The sequence below is a fragment of the Halichoerus grypus genome, chromosome 6 (genome assembly GCF_964656455.1).
Source record: "Halichoerus grypus chromosome 6, mHalGry1.hap1.1, whole genome shotgun sequence".
Classification (NCBI taxonomy): domain Eukaryota; kingdom Metazoa; phylum Chordata; class Mammalia; order Carnivora; family Phocidae; genus Halichoerus; species Halichoerus grypus.
The window spans coordinates 164,317,509-164,334,502 of record NC_135717.1 but is presented as its reverse complement, the minus strand read 5'-3'; the positions used below and the strand labels follow the sequence as shown (position 1 = coordinate 164,334,502).

Here is a 16,994-nt window from a genome sequence, read left to right as displayed (position 1 = left end):
CTAATGTGGCCAGGAAACCTTTCCCAGTCAAAAGCAATTACAGGCCTCGGAGTCCTCTGGGGCCGAGCTTTCCCACATAGGGCTCTCATTCAATGGATCTGCATGGCAAACACGGATTGAATGCCTACTACAAGGTTCTTATTACAGGAACCTCCCCAATTAGTTCCAGGCTTTATGGCTCAAGTGCCCCCTTCACGGGCACTCAGGAGAGGTGGGGAGGTGTGCATTTTCCAGCACTTAGCTCATGCTCAGACTCTAATGGGCCTACGATTCTTTCCTCAGGGCTGGGTGAGGTTTGGGGAGGGCCCAAGTCCCCACAGTAGGGAGGCAGTTAGGAGATCAGGTCTGGGAGTCAGCCAGGCCTGGCTCCGAACCTCAGTGTGGCTGTGATGAGCAGCCTGAGCTTGGGCCACTTCCTTCCCCTCTCTGGGTCTGTGTCCTGGGGCAGCTGGAAGGATGGAATAAGGTGACATATAGCAGTGGTTCTTAGATCGGGGTCCCTGGACCGGCCGCATCACCTGGGTTCTTGTAAGAAATATAAATTCTTGGGGCCCCAGTCCAGGCCCACAGAATCTGGAACTCTGGGGGTGGGGCCCAGGACTCTGCATTTCAACTTTTGTGTCTTATCAAGCCAACCCCTTCTTCCTCTGCCCTGGAGATTCCGGTACCTGCTCAAGGTGGAGAACCACCGTAGTGTGGAGAATGGTTTCTCCACCTTGGCTGCACTCTGGGACAAGGGGAGGAAGGCAGAAACTTCAACATGCTGATGCCTGGGCCCCAGCCCAGGTGCTGATGGATGGCCTGGGCACGGGAAATTTTTAAAGCCCCCCCCGTGACTCCAGTGTCCAGCAGGGGCTGAGAAGCACTGGCTTTGAGGCTGACATATAGCCAGCGTTTAAGAAATGGGAGCTGATCTTACCACTGTGCCCCTTTAGGAAGGGGATTCCAGAACCACGTGTCCAGGCTTTGACACCAGATGGACTGGGTTCCAATCCTGACTCTGTCCCTAAGTAGCACTAAGACTGGGGCAAAGGATTTAAATTTTCTGAGCCTCAGTTTCTTCATTTCTAAAACTGGCAAGAAAAATCCAGATAGGGGCGCCTGGGTGGCTCAGTCGTTAAGCGTCTGCCTTTGGCTCAGGTCATGATCCCAGGGTCCTGGGATCGAGCCTCGCGTCGGGCTCCCTGCTCGTCAGGAAGCCTGCTTCTCCCTCTCCCTCTGCCCCTGCTTGTGTTCCCTCTCTCGCTATGTCTCTCTCTGTCAAATAAATAAATAAAATCTTTAAAAAAAAATCCAGATAACCACGGGTGAGCAGAGGTCAGTGTCTCATTCATAGTTGGAGCCCCACAGAGGTTTCTTCACTGTCCTCCCACTGCGAATCCTAAAGCAAAGCAGCAGTTCTTCTGGAAAACTTCAAACTCCACAGCCACCACCGTTCCAGAAAGGGCTGTGGCTACTTGGCTGTCAGCAAGAAATGCGGTGAGGGGCTGGGGTGAGAGGCTGGGCGCAGGGGTGTGCCAATGCCCTAGTCCCAGCTGGGGCTCCAGCCTCCTCGCTGCGGGCCTCCCCCCCTCCCCCCGCCTGGTGGGATGGCTCACCGAGACTGGCCTTGTCCTTGGAAACCTCTTTCGCCCTTTCCCCCACGGTCAGTCCAAAGTAACCTATTCTACAGGGCCTTGTGCTGAGTAGGGAGGTGGTTTACCAGTTACGGCTCAGAAAAACAAAAACCCACTTAAAAGTTGCCAAGTTGAATGCTTCCTCGCATTGTCCTACTTGCTAATCTCTGCAAGAACCCATGACCTAGAGGTGATAATGATTAACTTGTTAAAAATGGAGAAAATGAGGCTCAGAGAAGAGTGCCTTGCCCATAGTTACTTGGGAAGGATTCTTTCTTTTGAAGTTTCAGCATAACAAAAGAAATGCATCTCTAATGGTGGAGATGCAGGCACCTCAACAGGCTTTAGGGCCTGGTGTGAGGGTATGGTGGCTTCCTGGCAGCTCTCTGGACAGCAGGATATGGGGGACCAGGGTCAAGGGCGGAGGAAAGAACCACCATCTGGCCTACCTTCTCCTGACTTGGCTCATACTACGTGGTCCCAGGGAGTCTTTTCAATCTCCAATATACCTTAGGACCTGTCCGAATAGACTGATAATCACTTGCCCTCAAACACACCGCATGACTTCCCACTACTGTGCCTTTGTTTATGCTGTTCCACCCCCTGTGGTACCCCTCTCTCCCATCCACCAGATGAGGAAAGGAGCCTTGGAAGGGCTGGGGAATTGCCCAAGGCCCCGTGATAGACACTGATTTTAAACAGGAAAATGCCGCTCTTCAGTCCTGGACTGCAGCTCTGTCTTCCCAAGTCCAGATCAGGAGCCTTGCCCTGCTACGCTGGTCACAGCCAGCCTCGTCCCCCATCCCCCATGATCTCTGAGCGGTCTCAACACCCCTCTTGGAGCATGAGTCCCCCACGGACCTGCCCGAGCTTCAGCCACCTGTGTGCTCTTCCCAGAGCTGTGCTTCCTGAGCTGAACTGCAGGAACAAGATCCTGCTCAGAATCCCACAGATTCCAGCCCCGGGGTCCCCCACATCGTCGGCTCACTAACCCTGGCAGGTGGGAGGACAGCACGTCTTTAAAAGTCTGCTGGCTTCTGATCACACTAGGCTCAACCACAGCTCTGGGACCTCATCCCTGCTGTTCTCTGCCAAGCATCTCCTAACCCCCTTTTTTAAGCCCTAAGCCTTCCTATGGTTCCCCAACTTCTCCGCAGCCTTCACTATTCCAGCTAATGCCTCATCAGGAGGCCTTCTCTGATTTCCCTAGTCTGAGTTGCCGGAGCACGTTGGCTCCCCACCCTTTCTTTCCTGCCCATCCCCACATTATACTGTAGGAGATTAGTTACTCAGAGTTACCCCCTCTGGACTGTGGGGCCCCAGGGGAGGAAGGTCATTTATCCTTGTGTCCCCAGGTCCCAGCAGAGTGCTAGGTATACAGTAAGTGCTCAATAAGTGCTGTAGGGATAAAACGATGGTAAACTGGAAGGGGTGGGAGAAGGGGCCCAGAGTCAGGGGACTGATGACTCTACAGTAGCCAAACCACAGGTGGATGTCTGCAGGGAAGGCCCGTGCCTTGTGCCCGCCAGCATGACGTTCCAGGCCACGGGGGGACGGGGGGGGGGGGCTCACCTGAAATATGGGGTACTTCACGTAACCGATCTCTATGCAGGTGCTGTCATTTGTTGGTTTGCTGGACAGGAGCGCTTTGAACCTGAACAAGGACACAAGAAGGGAGATAAAAAGACCCACAAACACATCTATGGTTTGCAAAAAACTCCACTCTCTGATGAGAGAGACACATAAAATCCTGTATTCCCCCCACTTTGCAATACATTAATGATATAGCCACAGATGTCCTAATGCGACCGCCACCCCAGTATGATGTCATACTTGAATCTGAAGTTACAGCTTTATTACTTTTTTTAAAGTTTTTTATTTAAGTAATCTCTCCGCGCAACGCGGGGCTCGAACTCACCACCCCTGAGATCAGAGTTGCATGCTCTTCCGACGTGAGCCAGCCAGGCTCCCCTGAACCACTATTTTTAACTTTAAAGTTTTAACTTCAGGGGTGCCTGGCTGGGAACACATCGATACACCTTTAGGAATAAGCTAAGCTGTGTCTCTTTTCTTAAACTTTTAATTTTGAAATAGTGATAGATTTGCAGACGAAGTGTAAAGACAATACAGAGCTCCTCTACGCCCTCCGCCCAGCTTCCCCTGATGGTAGCGTCCTACACATCCATGGCCGTCAAAACTAAGAAATTACCCCTGGGACAACATCTCTCCTGCTTTTCTATGCATCGTAATGGAGAACCATGTAAGGCACAGCATATTTTTCTCGTGGTGGCAGAGCAGACATCTGGGGCTTGTATTTGGCTTTGGGGGTAGGCAGTGGGAGGCCAGGGGAACCCAGGGAGTGCTGGTCACACAGGTTCATCAGCAAACATTCTGGAAGTAGGTTCCATTTCTGGGTACGCAGTGTCCTCACCCCTCCGCTTACGCCGGCGGCCTCCTCATCTCCGGCCTCTCCTTTCTCCTCTGCGCACCTTCACTGATCCCAGTTCAGGTCTTTGGATAATGTGGTTCTAAATGGTCAACTCATTTCAACTCAGATCGAAAGGACAAAGGGCAGTTGCAGAGCTGTCAGGGAGGGGGCTATGCCGTTGTTGGGTCCGCAGTTAGGGAAAAGTCAGGTTCAAGACCTGTGTATTTGGGGTGGCTTATGCCAGAGTTCTGGGATATTTGGAGAGCAGGCCTGAGACGTTTCAGGCTGGACACTGTGTGAGGGCCCTGGGCCGGGGGGAGCTAAAATCCCATCCACACTCTGCTCCAAAGCTCTGTGCCTGGTACATACTCTGTGTGCCCAGAGGAATGGCTGCCCTTGCCTGAGTCACAAAGGCACTGCTGTTTAAGCCAGAGGCTGCTCTGTACTTTACGACTGTGGTAAAAAACACGTAATAGAAAAATTACCGTCTTAACCATTTTAAGCCTACAGAGATGTTAAGTGTATTCACACTGTTGTGCAACCAATCTCCAGAACCTACTCTGGATGCATTAAACAACAACTCCCCACCCTCCCCTGCCCCCAGCCCCAGGCAACCAGCATCCTACTTTCTGTCCCTATGAAGCTGACTGCTCTAGGTACTGCCTATAAATAGAATCATACACTATCTTTTCGTGACTGGCTTATTTCTTTGCATAATGTCCCCACAGCTCATCATGTTGTAGCATTTGTCAAAACTGCCTTCCTTTTTAAGGCTAAATAAAATATGTATATGCCACATTTTGTGTATCCGTTCATCTACCGATGGACATTTGGGTGGCTTCTACTTTTTAGCTGCTCTGAAGAATGCTGGTGTGAGCACGGGTGCACGAATGCCCTCTGCTCTTGAATTCTTGATTTTGAAAAAGTAATCTTCCCGTCTAGGGAAGGTAACCCCCAAAATTGAATTTCAGAGAACTATTACAGTACATACCTGGGAGAGGCCGTGAATAACAGCACTTTGTGAGCGTAAAACGGTCTTCCTTCTACCAGAAAGGTAACATCGGACATTTCTTTATTGTTAAGGAAATGAGGATCTAGAATAGGAAGGGGAAAGAGTGTAGCTTTAGTGGAGAGAAGGGTGAAGTTTGCATTCCTTTTCTGGAAAGCGCCAAGAAGAGCTAACAGGGAAACCATGGGGATAAGATACTCATTGGCGAGACAGTGAGCCAACAGGGGACAGAACCAATCAAAGGAGCACTCAAATCACGGAAATCCACTTTTGCATTGGAAATCTTCATAGCTTAGTTGTGATTAAAAGTAGCATCTCCTCAGAGGAGACCTATCCCCAGCCTGATGCAGATGATTTTTGGATGTGAAAGGTAAAGGTATGCCCACCTTGCCTCTGAAGAATGCCACCCCCCACCTTAGCTCCTCCTTCTTGGGCTCAGGGCCCTCCCTGCCTGATGGATAAGGGGTTTTCCAGGTGATTTGAAATCCAAGCGCTTCTCTCCCAGTGTCAGAGGCACGCGAACCAGTTCCCTGCTCTCGTCTCCAACAATAACAAAGAAGGTAGAGCTGGTACTTACTGAGCCCTCAGGACGCGCCAGGCCCTGTGCAAGCGGGCCCGCACATGCGCAAACGCGCTGGGTCCCGGGAGACAGGGACCACTGTCCGTTGTGCAGCTGGGAAAGCAGGCACACAGACGTTCAAGCCAGTGACAGGTGGAGGAGCCAGGATTTGAACTTGGGCATTCGGATTGGAGCGCCGGCCTTGTTCAACACTAGGATCCTCCCCGCCTCCCCCCTGCCCCCCCAACCCCGATTTGCCTGTCACTTTAGCCACGGAGACCCGGAGCTCCTGAAGGTGCCAGTCTGTCCTCAGCTCAGGGCTTCTGCTGCTTGGGAACATCCACTAACATCCCTGCCCCGACTGGCTTCGGCCCCGCTCAGGTCCTAAGTCAGTCCGGACACAGGGTCAAGGGCAAGGTGGGTCTAACCTCTGGTGGGGCTTCCTCTTAGGTCTGCCCTGAGCCCACCTGGGCTGCGCTGCCCCAGGGAGGGTCTTTAGAAGACTCTAAATGGAAGATGACCTCTCTGGGGGCATCTGCACCCAAGCTCCCCAGCCTGAGGATGCACTGCGTTCTCAGCTCAGGTGAAAAAGATTCTTTCTGCAAAATGTGCCTTGCCCAGTGCTTCTGGTCCCATGAATGGCACCACCATCTATCCGCTGCCCAAGCCAGGGATTCAAAGGCAACAGGACACCTTCCTCTCCTGGGCTTACCCAGACCCAGTCTATCACAAACACTGTCTTCTCTTCCTCCTAAGTGTGTCTCAATTCCCCCATTTCTCTCCATCCCTAATGCCGCAGCCCTCCCTAGGGCCACCACATGGTCTCTTGTCTGGGGACCTGCAGGAGCCTCTTTGGTCTCTGCCTCCACTCTTGGCCCCTCAATCCGATGGTCCACCTCACCACAGTCATCTTTCCTAAAGGCAGATCTGATCACACCCCTCCTCTGCTATAAACCTTTCCATAGCTCCCCAGCGCTCCCAGGATAGAGTCCAAACTTCTTAACAAGGCTCCTGGTGATTGGGCTCCCGCTCCCTTCTCTGGCCTCTCCCCAGTCACATCCCCCTGTCAACCAGCATGTGTGCTGAGCCACACCAGTGCTATACGCTCTCAGCTCTGGCCCTTCACCTGCTGTTCCTTCTACGCAGAACACTCTTCCAACCCCTTCCAAACCTGGTTCACCCATGTGGTCTTCAAGCTTCAGTGCAGACACCTTCCATCACTAAGCCTTGCCTGATTCCCCCGCCCTCCTCAGACTGACCAAGCATCCCCCACCTGTGCTCTCACGGCACCTGTACGGCCCCTGGGGTGGGCTCTGAAGCCAGAACTCTCAGCTGTGTGACCTTCGGCAAGTTGTTTAACCTCTCTGAGCCTCTCTCTCCCCTTCTGTTTAATGGGTGATACCCACTGTACATCTACATCTGAGTTTCAGTGAGCATTAAGTGAATTTTTGCAAAGCACTCAGCAACATGGCTGACACACAGCACTCCTCTCGATAAACATGACCATCGTAGTAGATGCTTCATTAATATTTTTTTGAATGAGCGTAAGAATGCCTTGACCCTTGTTTCACGGTCTTGTTCTTAAAACCTTGCGGGGGACATCAGACCCCTTCTTAGCCTGGGGACCTGCTTGTTGCTGGGCCTCGCCCAGGGCTTAAAGGGCTGTCCTGAAATGAAACTCTAGCTGCTTCCTTTGGCTGGGTTTAGGCTGTCCTAACCATTGGGGGTGGGGACCAACCCCCTGGATTCCTGGGGGCCATGATCCCAGCTGCTGAGCCCACCCTGACAGTTGTATCTTGGATCCCTGGCCTGGCCCCATTTTGCCCAGACCCTGCTGTTACTTGGACCCAGAATTTGCCGTCCTGGCAGACTCTCCTCTTCCATCCCTCGAAGGTGGGGTGGCCCCTCAGTCCCTATGCGGCCCCATAAGGTGGCCCTCTGTTCATATTTCTGTCGCTACATATAGCTACTCACTTCTTCCCTTTAAAAAAAGTTTTAACTTAGAACATATCAAAAAAGCATAAAACAGTCAAAATCACTTATAATCCCACTATCATTAAAATATTTTATTGAAAAAACTCACACACTTCTAAACAACCCAGATGAAGAGAAGAGAGGCCATAGGAGAAGTCCTTGGAGTTGACTAAAATTCACTTCTCGCCTTGCTTTAAAGACTAAAAGTTTGGAATGATGTTCTCCCTCTTCTCAGCAACCACCCCCTCTCACTCCCACTGTCCGCCACCAACCAGCCCTACTCCTGTTTCCCAAATTGCTAATGTCTCCTACCTGTGGCTCTTTTAACCATTCTCTCCCAGAATTCACTGGGAGGGGAAGAGGACAATGTGTCACAAAAAATCAGGCATCAGTGTGCCACAGTCCCCACCATTCCTTACTGTCTCACACGGAACCCATTTCATTCACTTATATGGCCTCCTGGCTCTTTAGAGATTCCAGTTTGGGACGCTTGTCACTGATCACTCTTATCTTTCCTTTAAAGCAGGTCCCTAAAGAACCACTGTTTGGCAACTTTCAGTTATCCTAGCTGGAAATGCTCTATTGAAGAGGCAAACCCTACGTGTTCCATATTCTACTTATTCATAATTAGATTCTGCCCCTCTTCTCCCATATTGTGCTTTGAGCCTCTCAGGCCTGCCTTTCTTCTCTCGGTGCTAACCCCTGGAATTCTAGTGCTTGGCCTGAAAACCAGGCCCTTTTAACTGCGGGTGAAAGAACGCTCAGCAAATTCAGGAGGAAAAAATGTTCCCTCCTCACCTATAACTACAGGAGAGCAGATTTTATGTTGTGTCATTGAATCGGCCCTTGCAAATGTTTGCTCTAACGAGGGGGTCTTGTGAAGGCAGCGAGATGTCAGACATGATTCCTATGGCCTGGGAATGTAACTAAACTTCAATCTCTGAAGTCTGTTAATATGATTGGTCTTTGTAATGTGGTGCCCTGATAACATTGTAATCAACACCTGCTTTCTACAAGGTAGAAATATTTGTCATTTTGGTACATCGTAGTTTGCCCACATCAATGGGCACAGAGGAAAACAGACAAGATTTGACTTGATTACTAAGTCAAAAAGTTGCATCATTTAAATTAGCAAGTTCTTCATGACAGGAACAAAACTATTTTAAAACAGTTCCAGGAAAAGTTCCAGAAACTTTTCACTAATTTTAACTAGCTCACCCAAACATAATGGTTCTGCTAAAGAATAGCACTTTCAGATGCTCCCATTTCTCAGATGTCTTTACAGGAAAAGTTCATAGGGAGTAGGAAAGTCCCCAACCTTATTGGAAAAGGCATTCCTTATCTTGAATATTTTATCATTCCCCAGGCAGCAAGGAGAAAGGCCCTTGCAACAGAAGGCTCGTGTTTCAGGCTTCAAGGCAGCCCAGCATTTCTTTGCTTTTTTTCTCAGACTGATCAGCCAGCTTACAGCAACAGCTCCAGGATCCTCTGAATGAAATCAATGCCTGATGGAAAGGTTTCTTCTGGAAAATTCCAGAAGCTGGGACCGTAGCGGGAAGGAATTACGGCTTTGGGAGGAGCTGGGAAGCTCCAGCCCCACCTGAAGTGACCGTGCAGTAGCGCCGACCTTCCCTTTCTTCAGCTGAGACGCGGCGTGGCCCTCAGTGCCTGCCCCCTGGCGTGGCCTCACGGTTACCTGAGGTGGGGCAGGTCAAGTGCTTGGCTGGCGCCAGCCCCATGCCATATCCAAGCAGAAGCAAAATGGATTACTGCTACTCGGATGGGATTTCAGAGTGTCCAGTATCCTCAGCTCAGGTACGTTCCCCGTGTGTGTGTCTGTGTGTGTGTGGAGGGAGGTCACTTGTTTCCTCTCCTCCTGGGTCCCCGCAGAGGGACCCCATTAGAGGAACACTGCTGGCCTGTCACTGTCCCCTGCTTGTTCCTCCTCAGGGAGGAAGAGGGACTTCTTAGACGGGAGGGGGAGAACTGCCTGCACAGCTCAGCCTTCCTTCGGAATGGGGAATCTACCTGCCTGCAGGAAGTGCACGGGCCCCGGGGCTGTCCGTCTGTCTGTCTCCGCGGGACAAAGGCCTTTAGTTAGAGGGACGAGGTATTGGCCAGTCCCCTTGTCCACATTTCCAAGGTATAGTCTCCAGCTATCACGTGATAAGTGATACCATGATCTCCACCTGCCTGACTCCTGTATCCGTCTCATGTGCCCTCCAACACCGCCTAGCTTCTCTGGGGGCGTTTGCTACCTCTGCGTCCTCAGACCCCAGCACCACTCACCCAGGCGCGAGCTCTGTTTGCGCTTGATCTCCGTGAGCTTGGGGATGGGGTAGGGCCCATAGCAGTGGGTGAAGATGACGCACAGCTGCTGGCTGATGACCTCGTTCTGCAGGAAAAAAAGAACGGTTCACACTGCTGGGCCCTGCGCGGCCTCATCCGAGCTGTCAGCAGGAATGCCTGCCCCCAGGCGAGAGGGGCCCGCACACTTCTGGCAGGTTCCAAGAGAACCCCACCCCCACCCCCCCCACCAGACCTCATACACTCAGTTTGCTCAGCAGGCCCTGGATGTGCTTGCTGTGCTTGTCTGTTGTCTGTTTCTGGTCTGTTCACTGGTGAAAGCTTAATTTGTAATTAAATCCTTCTCTCTTGCCCCAGTCATTTACCACCGATTGGAGAGCAAGTGTCACAGCTCACAGAGTGGAAAATAAGTTTTTACCCCAAACACACCTTTATCAATACTCCATAACTCTGGAAGCAGTGAATTATCCCGAAAATAGCGGCAGGAAGCCCTTGTGATCCCGTGACTGCTCTCCATTACCCAGACACAAATGCTCCTGATTCAGCTTCTTAGGAATGTGATTTTGGTGCTGAGGCACATCCGGATCCAGGAATGCTCAGCTGAATCACTTTTTCCAAAAAAAAAAAAAAGGGGGGGGGACAGAGCTACAGCTGCCTCTGATCACACGAGACAAAAGAGCCTGTTTCTGATTGCCCCATGTCCTTCATGTTTTCGCCTTTCCCCCTTGGGACCCACTGCTGGTCAACAATCTCCCTTCATCTGCAGGTGCGTGGGAGGGAAGCCATGAATCACAGCATTTGATACTTTTTATTGGGTGAAGGGGGTTGAAACTAGGGGCTGAAAATGGGGATGAGGTAGAAAGACATTTACAATATATTAAGAAAAGTAGGTTACAACACAGTGTGTACCATGTATTTTTGGAAATAAAACCCTTTACGTATATATACGTGGATTGACAGATATGTATAGAAAATGGAAGAGTAGAGTTGCCACCTTTGGGTGGGCTTACAAGGTTTTCCCTTTTTACCTGCATTTTCTACAACAAACAACTAAGTGTTGTTTTTGTAATATGCACAATAAATATTATTTTTGATTCTTAAAAGATGTGTTTGGGACAACTGATGACGTCCGTGGTTTGAGATATTCTTGAATCTATTTCATCGTGCTCCCGAAGCAGAAGGTTACAGCTCAACACATGAAAAGGGAATCGACCGTTTGATTAAAGGCACCATGTTGCCTCGGACGTGATCCACCGAGGTGCCTATGGGGATGCAATCAATATTGGACAAAGGAATTCTGCTTTCAAAGATGATGCCTTATGACCAAAAGGTGTTAAACGCTCCTCTCAACACTCACAAAGTGATCGCCTGTCTCAAGGCTTCCTGCGGTGGTTCTCAAAGTGTGGTCCCTGGACCAGCAGCATCAGCATCACCTGGGTGCGTTGGAAATGCAGATTCTCAGGTGCCATTCCAGACCTTTTGACTCAGAAACACTGGGCGTGGGGCCCAGCAATCTATATTTTAACAAGTTTTCTGGTGATTCTGGTGCTCTCTTAGGTTTGAGAGCCACAGGTAGGTAGGGATATTCTCTCTTGAGTTTGACCTGAGCTGGTGGCTATTATGTTTGTTTCCCCTGGTCTAAAGCCTGCCACTCAAGATGTGTTCCATAGACCGCCAGCAACAGTGAGGCCTGGGAGCCTGTCAGAAATGCAGACGCTCACCCCAGGCCCATTGACTCAGAAGCCACAATACCGAGCTCTGGGGATGATTCCCATGCACACTAAGGTTTGAGAAGCACCGTGTGCTGGGCACAATTATGGTCCCCTGGAAGACTGTATCCCCCAAATCCCTGGGACTGAGAATATCATGAGATACCATGCCTGTAAATATGTTACATTACAGGGCAAAAGGGGCTGTGCAAGAATGATTAAGGTTACTAACTGAGGTTTAAATTGACCTTATGGTAAGTATATTATCCTGGATTATCAGGGCAGGCCCAATGTAATCACACGAGCCCTTAAAATTAGAGGCAGAAGAGGAAGGGGCGCCTGGGTGGCTCAGTCGTTCAGCGTCTGCCTTCGGCTCAGGTTGTGATCTCAGGGTCCTGGGATAGAGCCCTGCTTCGGGCTCCCTGCTCCGCGGGGAGTCTGCTTTTCCCTCTCCCACTCCCCCTGCTTGTGTTCCCTCTCTCGCTGTGTCTCTCTCTGTCAAATAAATAAATAAAATCTTAAAAAAAAAGACTTTTAAAATTAGAGGCAGAAGAGGAATTCAGAAGGGACTGGGGAGAAGAGGAAGTCACAGGGATTTGAAGCCTGAAGGACTTGATGTGCTGTCTCTGGCTTCCAAATGAGGGGGACCACATGGCAAGCTTGAGTGGGGGAGTGTGGGCAACAACTCTGGGAGGAAAATGGGACCCCCAGCTAGCAGCCAACAAGGAAATGGGGCCTTTGTCCTACACCCACCAGGAACTCAATTCTACCCAAACCTGAATGAGCTTGCAGGTGGATTCTTCCCTGGAGGTTCCAGAAAGGAACACAGCCCTGTTGACACTTTGTTTTCGGGTCTCTATGAGACCCTAAGCAGAGAGCGCAGTGAGATACTGTGTCTGGTTTCCAACCCATGAAAACCACGGAAAAATAAGCAAGTGTCTAACCACCTCGGGTGAAGGAATGAAGGAAGATCCACATCCTGGACTCGGTGGCCTGTGACAGAGGCCTGAGCAGCTGGTGCTCTTCTTTGGCAGCTGATTGATTGATTGACTGGTGGTGGTCTAACTTCAGTGTGTGCTGTGTCATCCGAGAAAGTAAAGGTAAGGGCTGGCCACGTCTGGTCCAAAGGGACAATCCTCAAATGCTTACAAGTTACCTGGGAGGAGCATCATTGCTCACTCCTAGGGGAGGGCTGCACACAGTGATTCGATTCCAAGGAGAACAGTTGGGAAAAGGGGAAAAGAATAATTCTGCAGGTGAGAAGCTTGACAGGCACCACCCTCAGCCAGGTGATCAAGGTCAATGCCAGCAGTGAATACTCATGTTGAGAGTGTGTGCCCTTGATGTGGTGGGAAAGGCACTTAACCTCTGTAGTCTTCCGCTCTAAATCCACAACCCCAGTTTAACCATGAGAAAAACACCCCCTATTCCACTAGAGGGCATCCTTTATAGTATATCTGACCGATACTCCTCAAAATTTGTCAAGGTCACCAAAAAACGAGTCTGAGAGGTGGTCTCCGCCAAGAGGAGTAATGTGGTGTCCTGGATGGGATCCTGGAGCAGAAGACATTAGACAAAAACTAAGGAAATAGGAATAAAGTATGGAATTTAGCTAATAATAATGTATCAGTGTTGGCTCATTGATTAAAACAAATGTACCATACCAGGTAAGATGTTAATAATAGGGGAATGTGGGTGAGGGGTTGTATGGGGAACTCTATGCTACCTTCTCAATTTTTCTGTAAAGCTAAAGCCATTCTAAAAAATGAAGTCTATTATTGGAAAAAAAATCTGCCCCACGAGGAAACAGGATAATTATGATGAAAGTATTAGAAGTTCAGGAGAAAGGGAAAGAGGAAGAGTCAAGGGTCAAAGTGGACACTGACAGTTCCCCGGGTTTTATTCATTTATCCCCTAAAGTTTTCATGAATGTGAACATTACGCCATGTGCTAAGTGATGTAGCCATTCACACATTAATTCTTTCTTCAAATATTTATTGGGCATCTACTAAGTGCCGGACACTATGTGAAGGTTGATGGTGATGCTCCCAAGGTCAGGACCCCAAATGCTGCCTTTCTCAAGGCTTTCTTGGCCACCTCTCTTTCAGACACCAGAGCCCCACGAGAAAACTCCCCACTCTATCCTCGAATTCATCTGGGTTTGTTGAGGCGTCTGCTCTGTGCCCTTTCCCGTGCATTTCCTCCAGCTAGAGGTTTTGTTGGTATCTTTCACTCTAGTTCCCCAGCACCCAAACGCATCAGGACTCCAGGAAGGCTCCTCTGAGCAAGAAGGGGTGATGTAATTAGTATCAGTTAATAGCTCCAGTGGGGTGAGACCCGTTGGGTTAGATGGTGAGTTTGGGGCAAGGAACTGGGTTATCTTTTGGGTTTGGTTAACTCTGGCCTCAAACCTGAAGGCAGTAGAATGGAATCAACCAAACTTGAGGCTCATCCTATTTTGGAGGCATGGGGAGCTGGGGTAGTTGTGCTGGGAAGATGCCTATATTCTTCTCTGAGTTGTACATTTAAGAGAAGGGCTTTTAGGTAAAGGCACCACAAGGCTTGACTGTCAGGGGCAGCAGGCCAGTCTGGGAGGCCAGGGCAAGCCCGTGGAGGAGGAGGAGGTGTGGGCTGGGCATGGGTGGGCGTCTGGCCGAGCTGAGCACACAGCACCTGGTTAGTGGTTGTTACTGGTATGCTGCTAGGTACCAGCCATTCAGGTCTCTCATGGAAAATGCTGGGTGTGCACATGGGGTGAACTTGGGTCCTCAGGACTCAGAACCGTGTGGCTACATAGAACTAAAGGGAATGAAGTGAAGTTCTTAATGCCACGGTTGGCAGGCGACTCCTGAGATGGGCGCCTGTGAATTTGGGGATGACATCTCTCCTCTCTTCCTCGGACCCTCACTTCTCTCCTAAGAAGATACCAAAACATTTTCTTTTCTTCAGAAAGGAATTCTGGGATTGATCCCCAAGGTCCTTTTTAGGTGAGTTAGGCAGGGGTTCTACGCAGTGGTAAAAACATGGACAGTGGGGCCAGGTGGGGCTGGGTCCCGGCCCTGCCTCCTCATTCACTAGCTCTGTGACCTTAGGAAAGCTACTCAGCTTTTCCGGGTCTGGGCATCCTCTTCCAAAGTGGATTAAAAATACCTGCTTGGTGAGATTGCTAGGAGAGCTAAAAGGGATAACGCGTCACAACATACCATTAGGTGGAACCAAAGGAAAATGCCGAGATTTGACCATTTTTTAATCCCTCAAGCAAACAGCAATTTCCTATTTCAAACCAATCTCTCTTTTTCTAGATTCTAAAATGTCATACAATTAATGGCAGCTTTTAGGAAGAGAAAAAAAAAAAACCTCACTGCATTAAATGCACACATCCGTTTTCAAACACCCACTTCAAATTGTGAAATGCTAAAAGGTGAAAAAAGCCACATCTCAAATTCAGGAGATGGTGGAAATACTGTTACTTTCAGGGGGACAATGGCAGTGACCATCGTCAACAGTGGTTCATCCCTAGCCGGGCCCTCCCTTGGGGAATATGCTGGGCTGACCTGTGAGCAATGGGACTCTCTCTGCTGGAGCATACCCGGAAAAGGTATGGGGGCACCAAAGAGATGGGAGGGGCACCAGAGTTCCCTGAGGTCAGTGCACAGTCCCATGTCTGTCATTGGAATTGTGGACAAGATGAAATCGAACACACAATAAAGTGCTTTTAAATAGTCCCCTGTGTATTTTGATATGTCCCCTCTACTCATGGCATGGGATGCAGGCTTTCTATTTATGGCAGTACTATAGCATTTCCTTTCTAAGTGCATTTAACAGATGGTAAGTTGATTTAAAGGAAAATAACAAGCAAATAATAACCAGTGAAATTATCTTTCAGTAATGAAATCAGACATTCTCAGATGAAGGAAAACTAAGAGAATTTATCACCAGGAGACTTCCCTAAAAGCATGGTGGAAGAAAATTCTCTAAATTGAAAGGAAAGGATAAAAAAGTAAGCTTGGAACCTCAGGAAGAAAGAAAGAACATGGTAAACAACAATATGGGTAAGCATAATAGGCCTTCTTTCTCCTCTTGAGGTTCCTAATCATATTTGATGGTTGATGCAAAAATTATAACAGTGTCTGATATAGTTCTAAATGGATGTAGAGGAAATATTTAAAGACGTTTATGTCATGAGTGGGGGAGGGTAAATGGGCATAAAGGGAGGTAAGGTTTCTTTATTTCACTTGAACTGGTAAAATGATGGTACGAGTAGACTGTGCTGTTATGTATATATAATGTAATATTGCAAGCAACCACCAGAAAAGCTAAATGAAGCTATACAAAAGCTATCAAAAACATTACAAATAAAAATGGAATTCAAAAAAATGTTCAAGTAGCCCATAGTGAGGCAGGAAAAGAGAACCAAAGGCAGAGAAACCAAACAGAAAACAAAAAATAAGATGGCAGGGTGCCTGGGTGGCTCAGTCGGTTGGGCGACTGCCTTCAGCTCAGATAATGATCCTGGAGTCCCGGGATTGAGCCCCACATTGGGCTTCCTGCTCGGCAGGGAGTCTGCTTCTCCCTCTGACCCTCCCCCATCTTGTGCTCTTTCTCCCTCACTCTCTCTCTCAAATAAATAAATAAAATCTTAAAAAAAATAAGATGGCAGACTTAAGCCCTAAAGTATCAATAAAATAGAAATGGTCTAAATAGACCAATGAAAAGACAGGTTGGCAGAGTGGATGAAAAGCCCGACTATACGCTGTTTACAAGAGAATCACTTCAAATATAATGAAAAAGGCAGGTTGAAAGTAAAAGGGTGAAAAAAAATATCATGCAAACATTAATCAAAGGAAAGCAGGAGTGGCTATATTAATATCAGATAAAGTGGAATTCAGAGCAAAGAAAATTAATAGAAGCAGAGAGGAGCATTATTTAATGATAAAAGGGTTTATTCACCAAGAAGACAATGTAGTCCTAAATGTGTATGCACCAAACAGTAGAACTGCCTTATATGTGATTCCAAAACTGACAGAATTGAAAGGAGAAACAGACAAATCCATTAATTATAGTTGGAGACTTCAACACCCCTATCTGAAACTGATAGAATAGGGAGAAAATCTGTAGGATATGGAAGAACTCAACACCACCATCAACCAATAGAATCTTACTGACACTTACAGAATGCTCCATGTGACAATAGCAGAAAATAGTGTTTTCAAGTGTCCATGGAAGACACAAGTTAGACCATACTTAGGGCCATAAAGCCAAACTCGAAAACTTAAAATTATCAAGTAATACAGAAGGTATTCTCTGACCACAATGGAGTCAAACTAGAAATCAATAGCCGATAATAAGAAAATCTCCAAACATTTGGAAACTAAACAGCACACCGTTAAAT

The 16,994-nt window shown here is 48.6% G+C and overlaps 1 protein-coding gene across 2 annotated transcripts in view; it reads right to left on the bottom strand.

The window, feature by feature from the left end:
• The window catches only part of ABTB3 (ankyrin repeat and BTB domain containing 3), a 300,970-nt gene that overhangs the window by 14,358 nt on the left and 269,618 nt on the right, over positions 1-16,994 (bottom strand). For both annotated transcript variants that reach the window (XM_036093514.2, XM_036093515.2), the window contains 3 exons: positions 9,876-9,981; positions 5,036-5,138; positions 3,189-3,270 (listed from right to left, as the gene is read on the bottom strand). In XM_036093514.2, the coding sequence (XP_035949407.1) occupies positions 3,189-3,270; positions 5,036-5,138; positions 9,876-9,981 (291 nt within the window). The remainder of the gene's footprint in view (positions 1-3,188; positions 3,271-5,035; positions 5,139-9,875; positions 9,982-16,994) is intronic.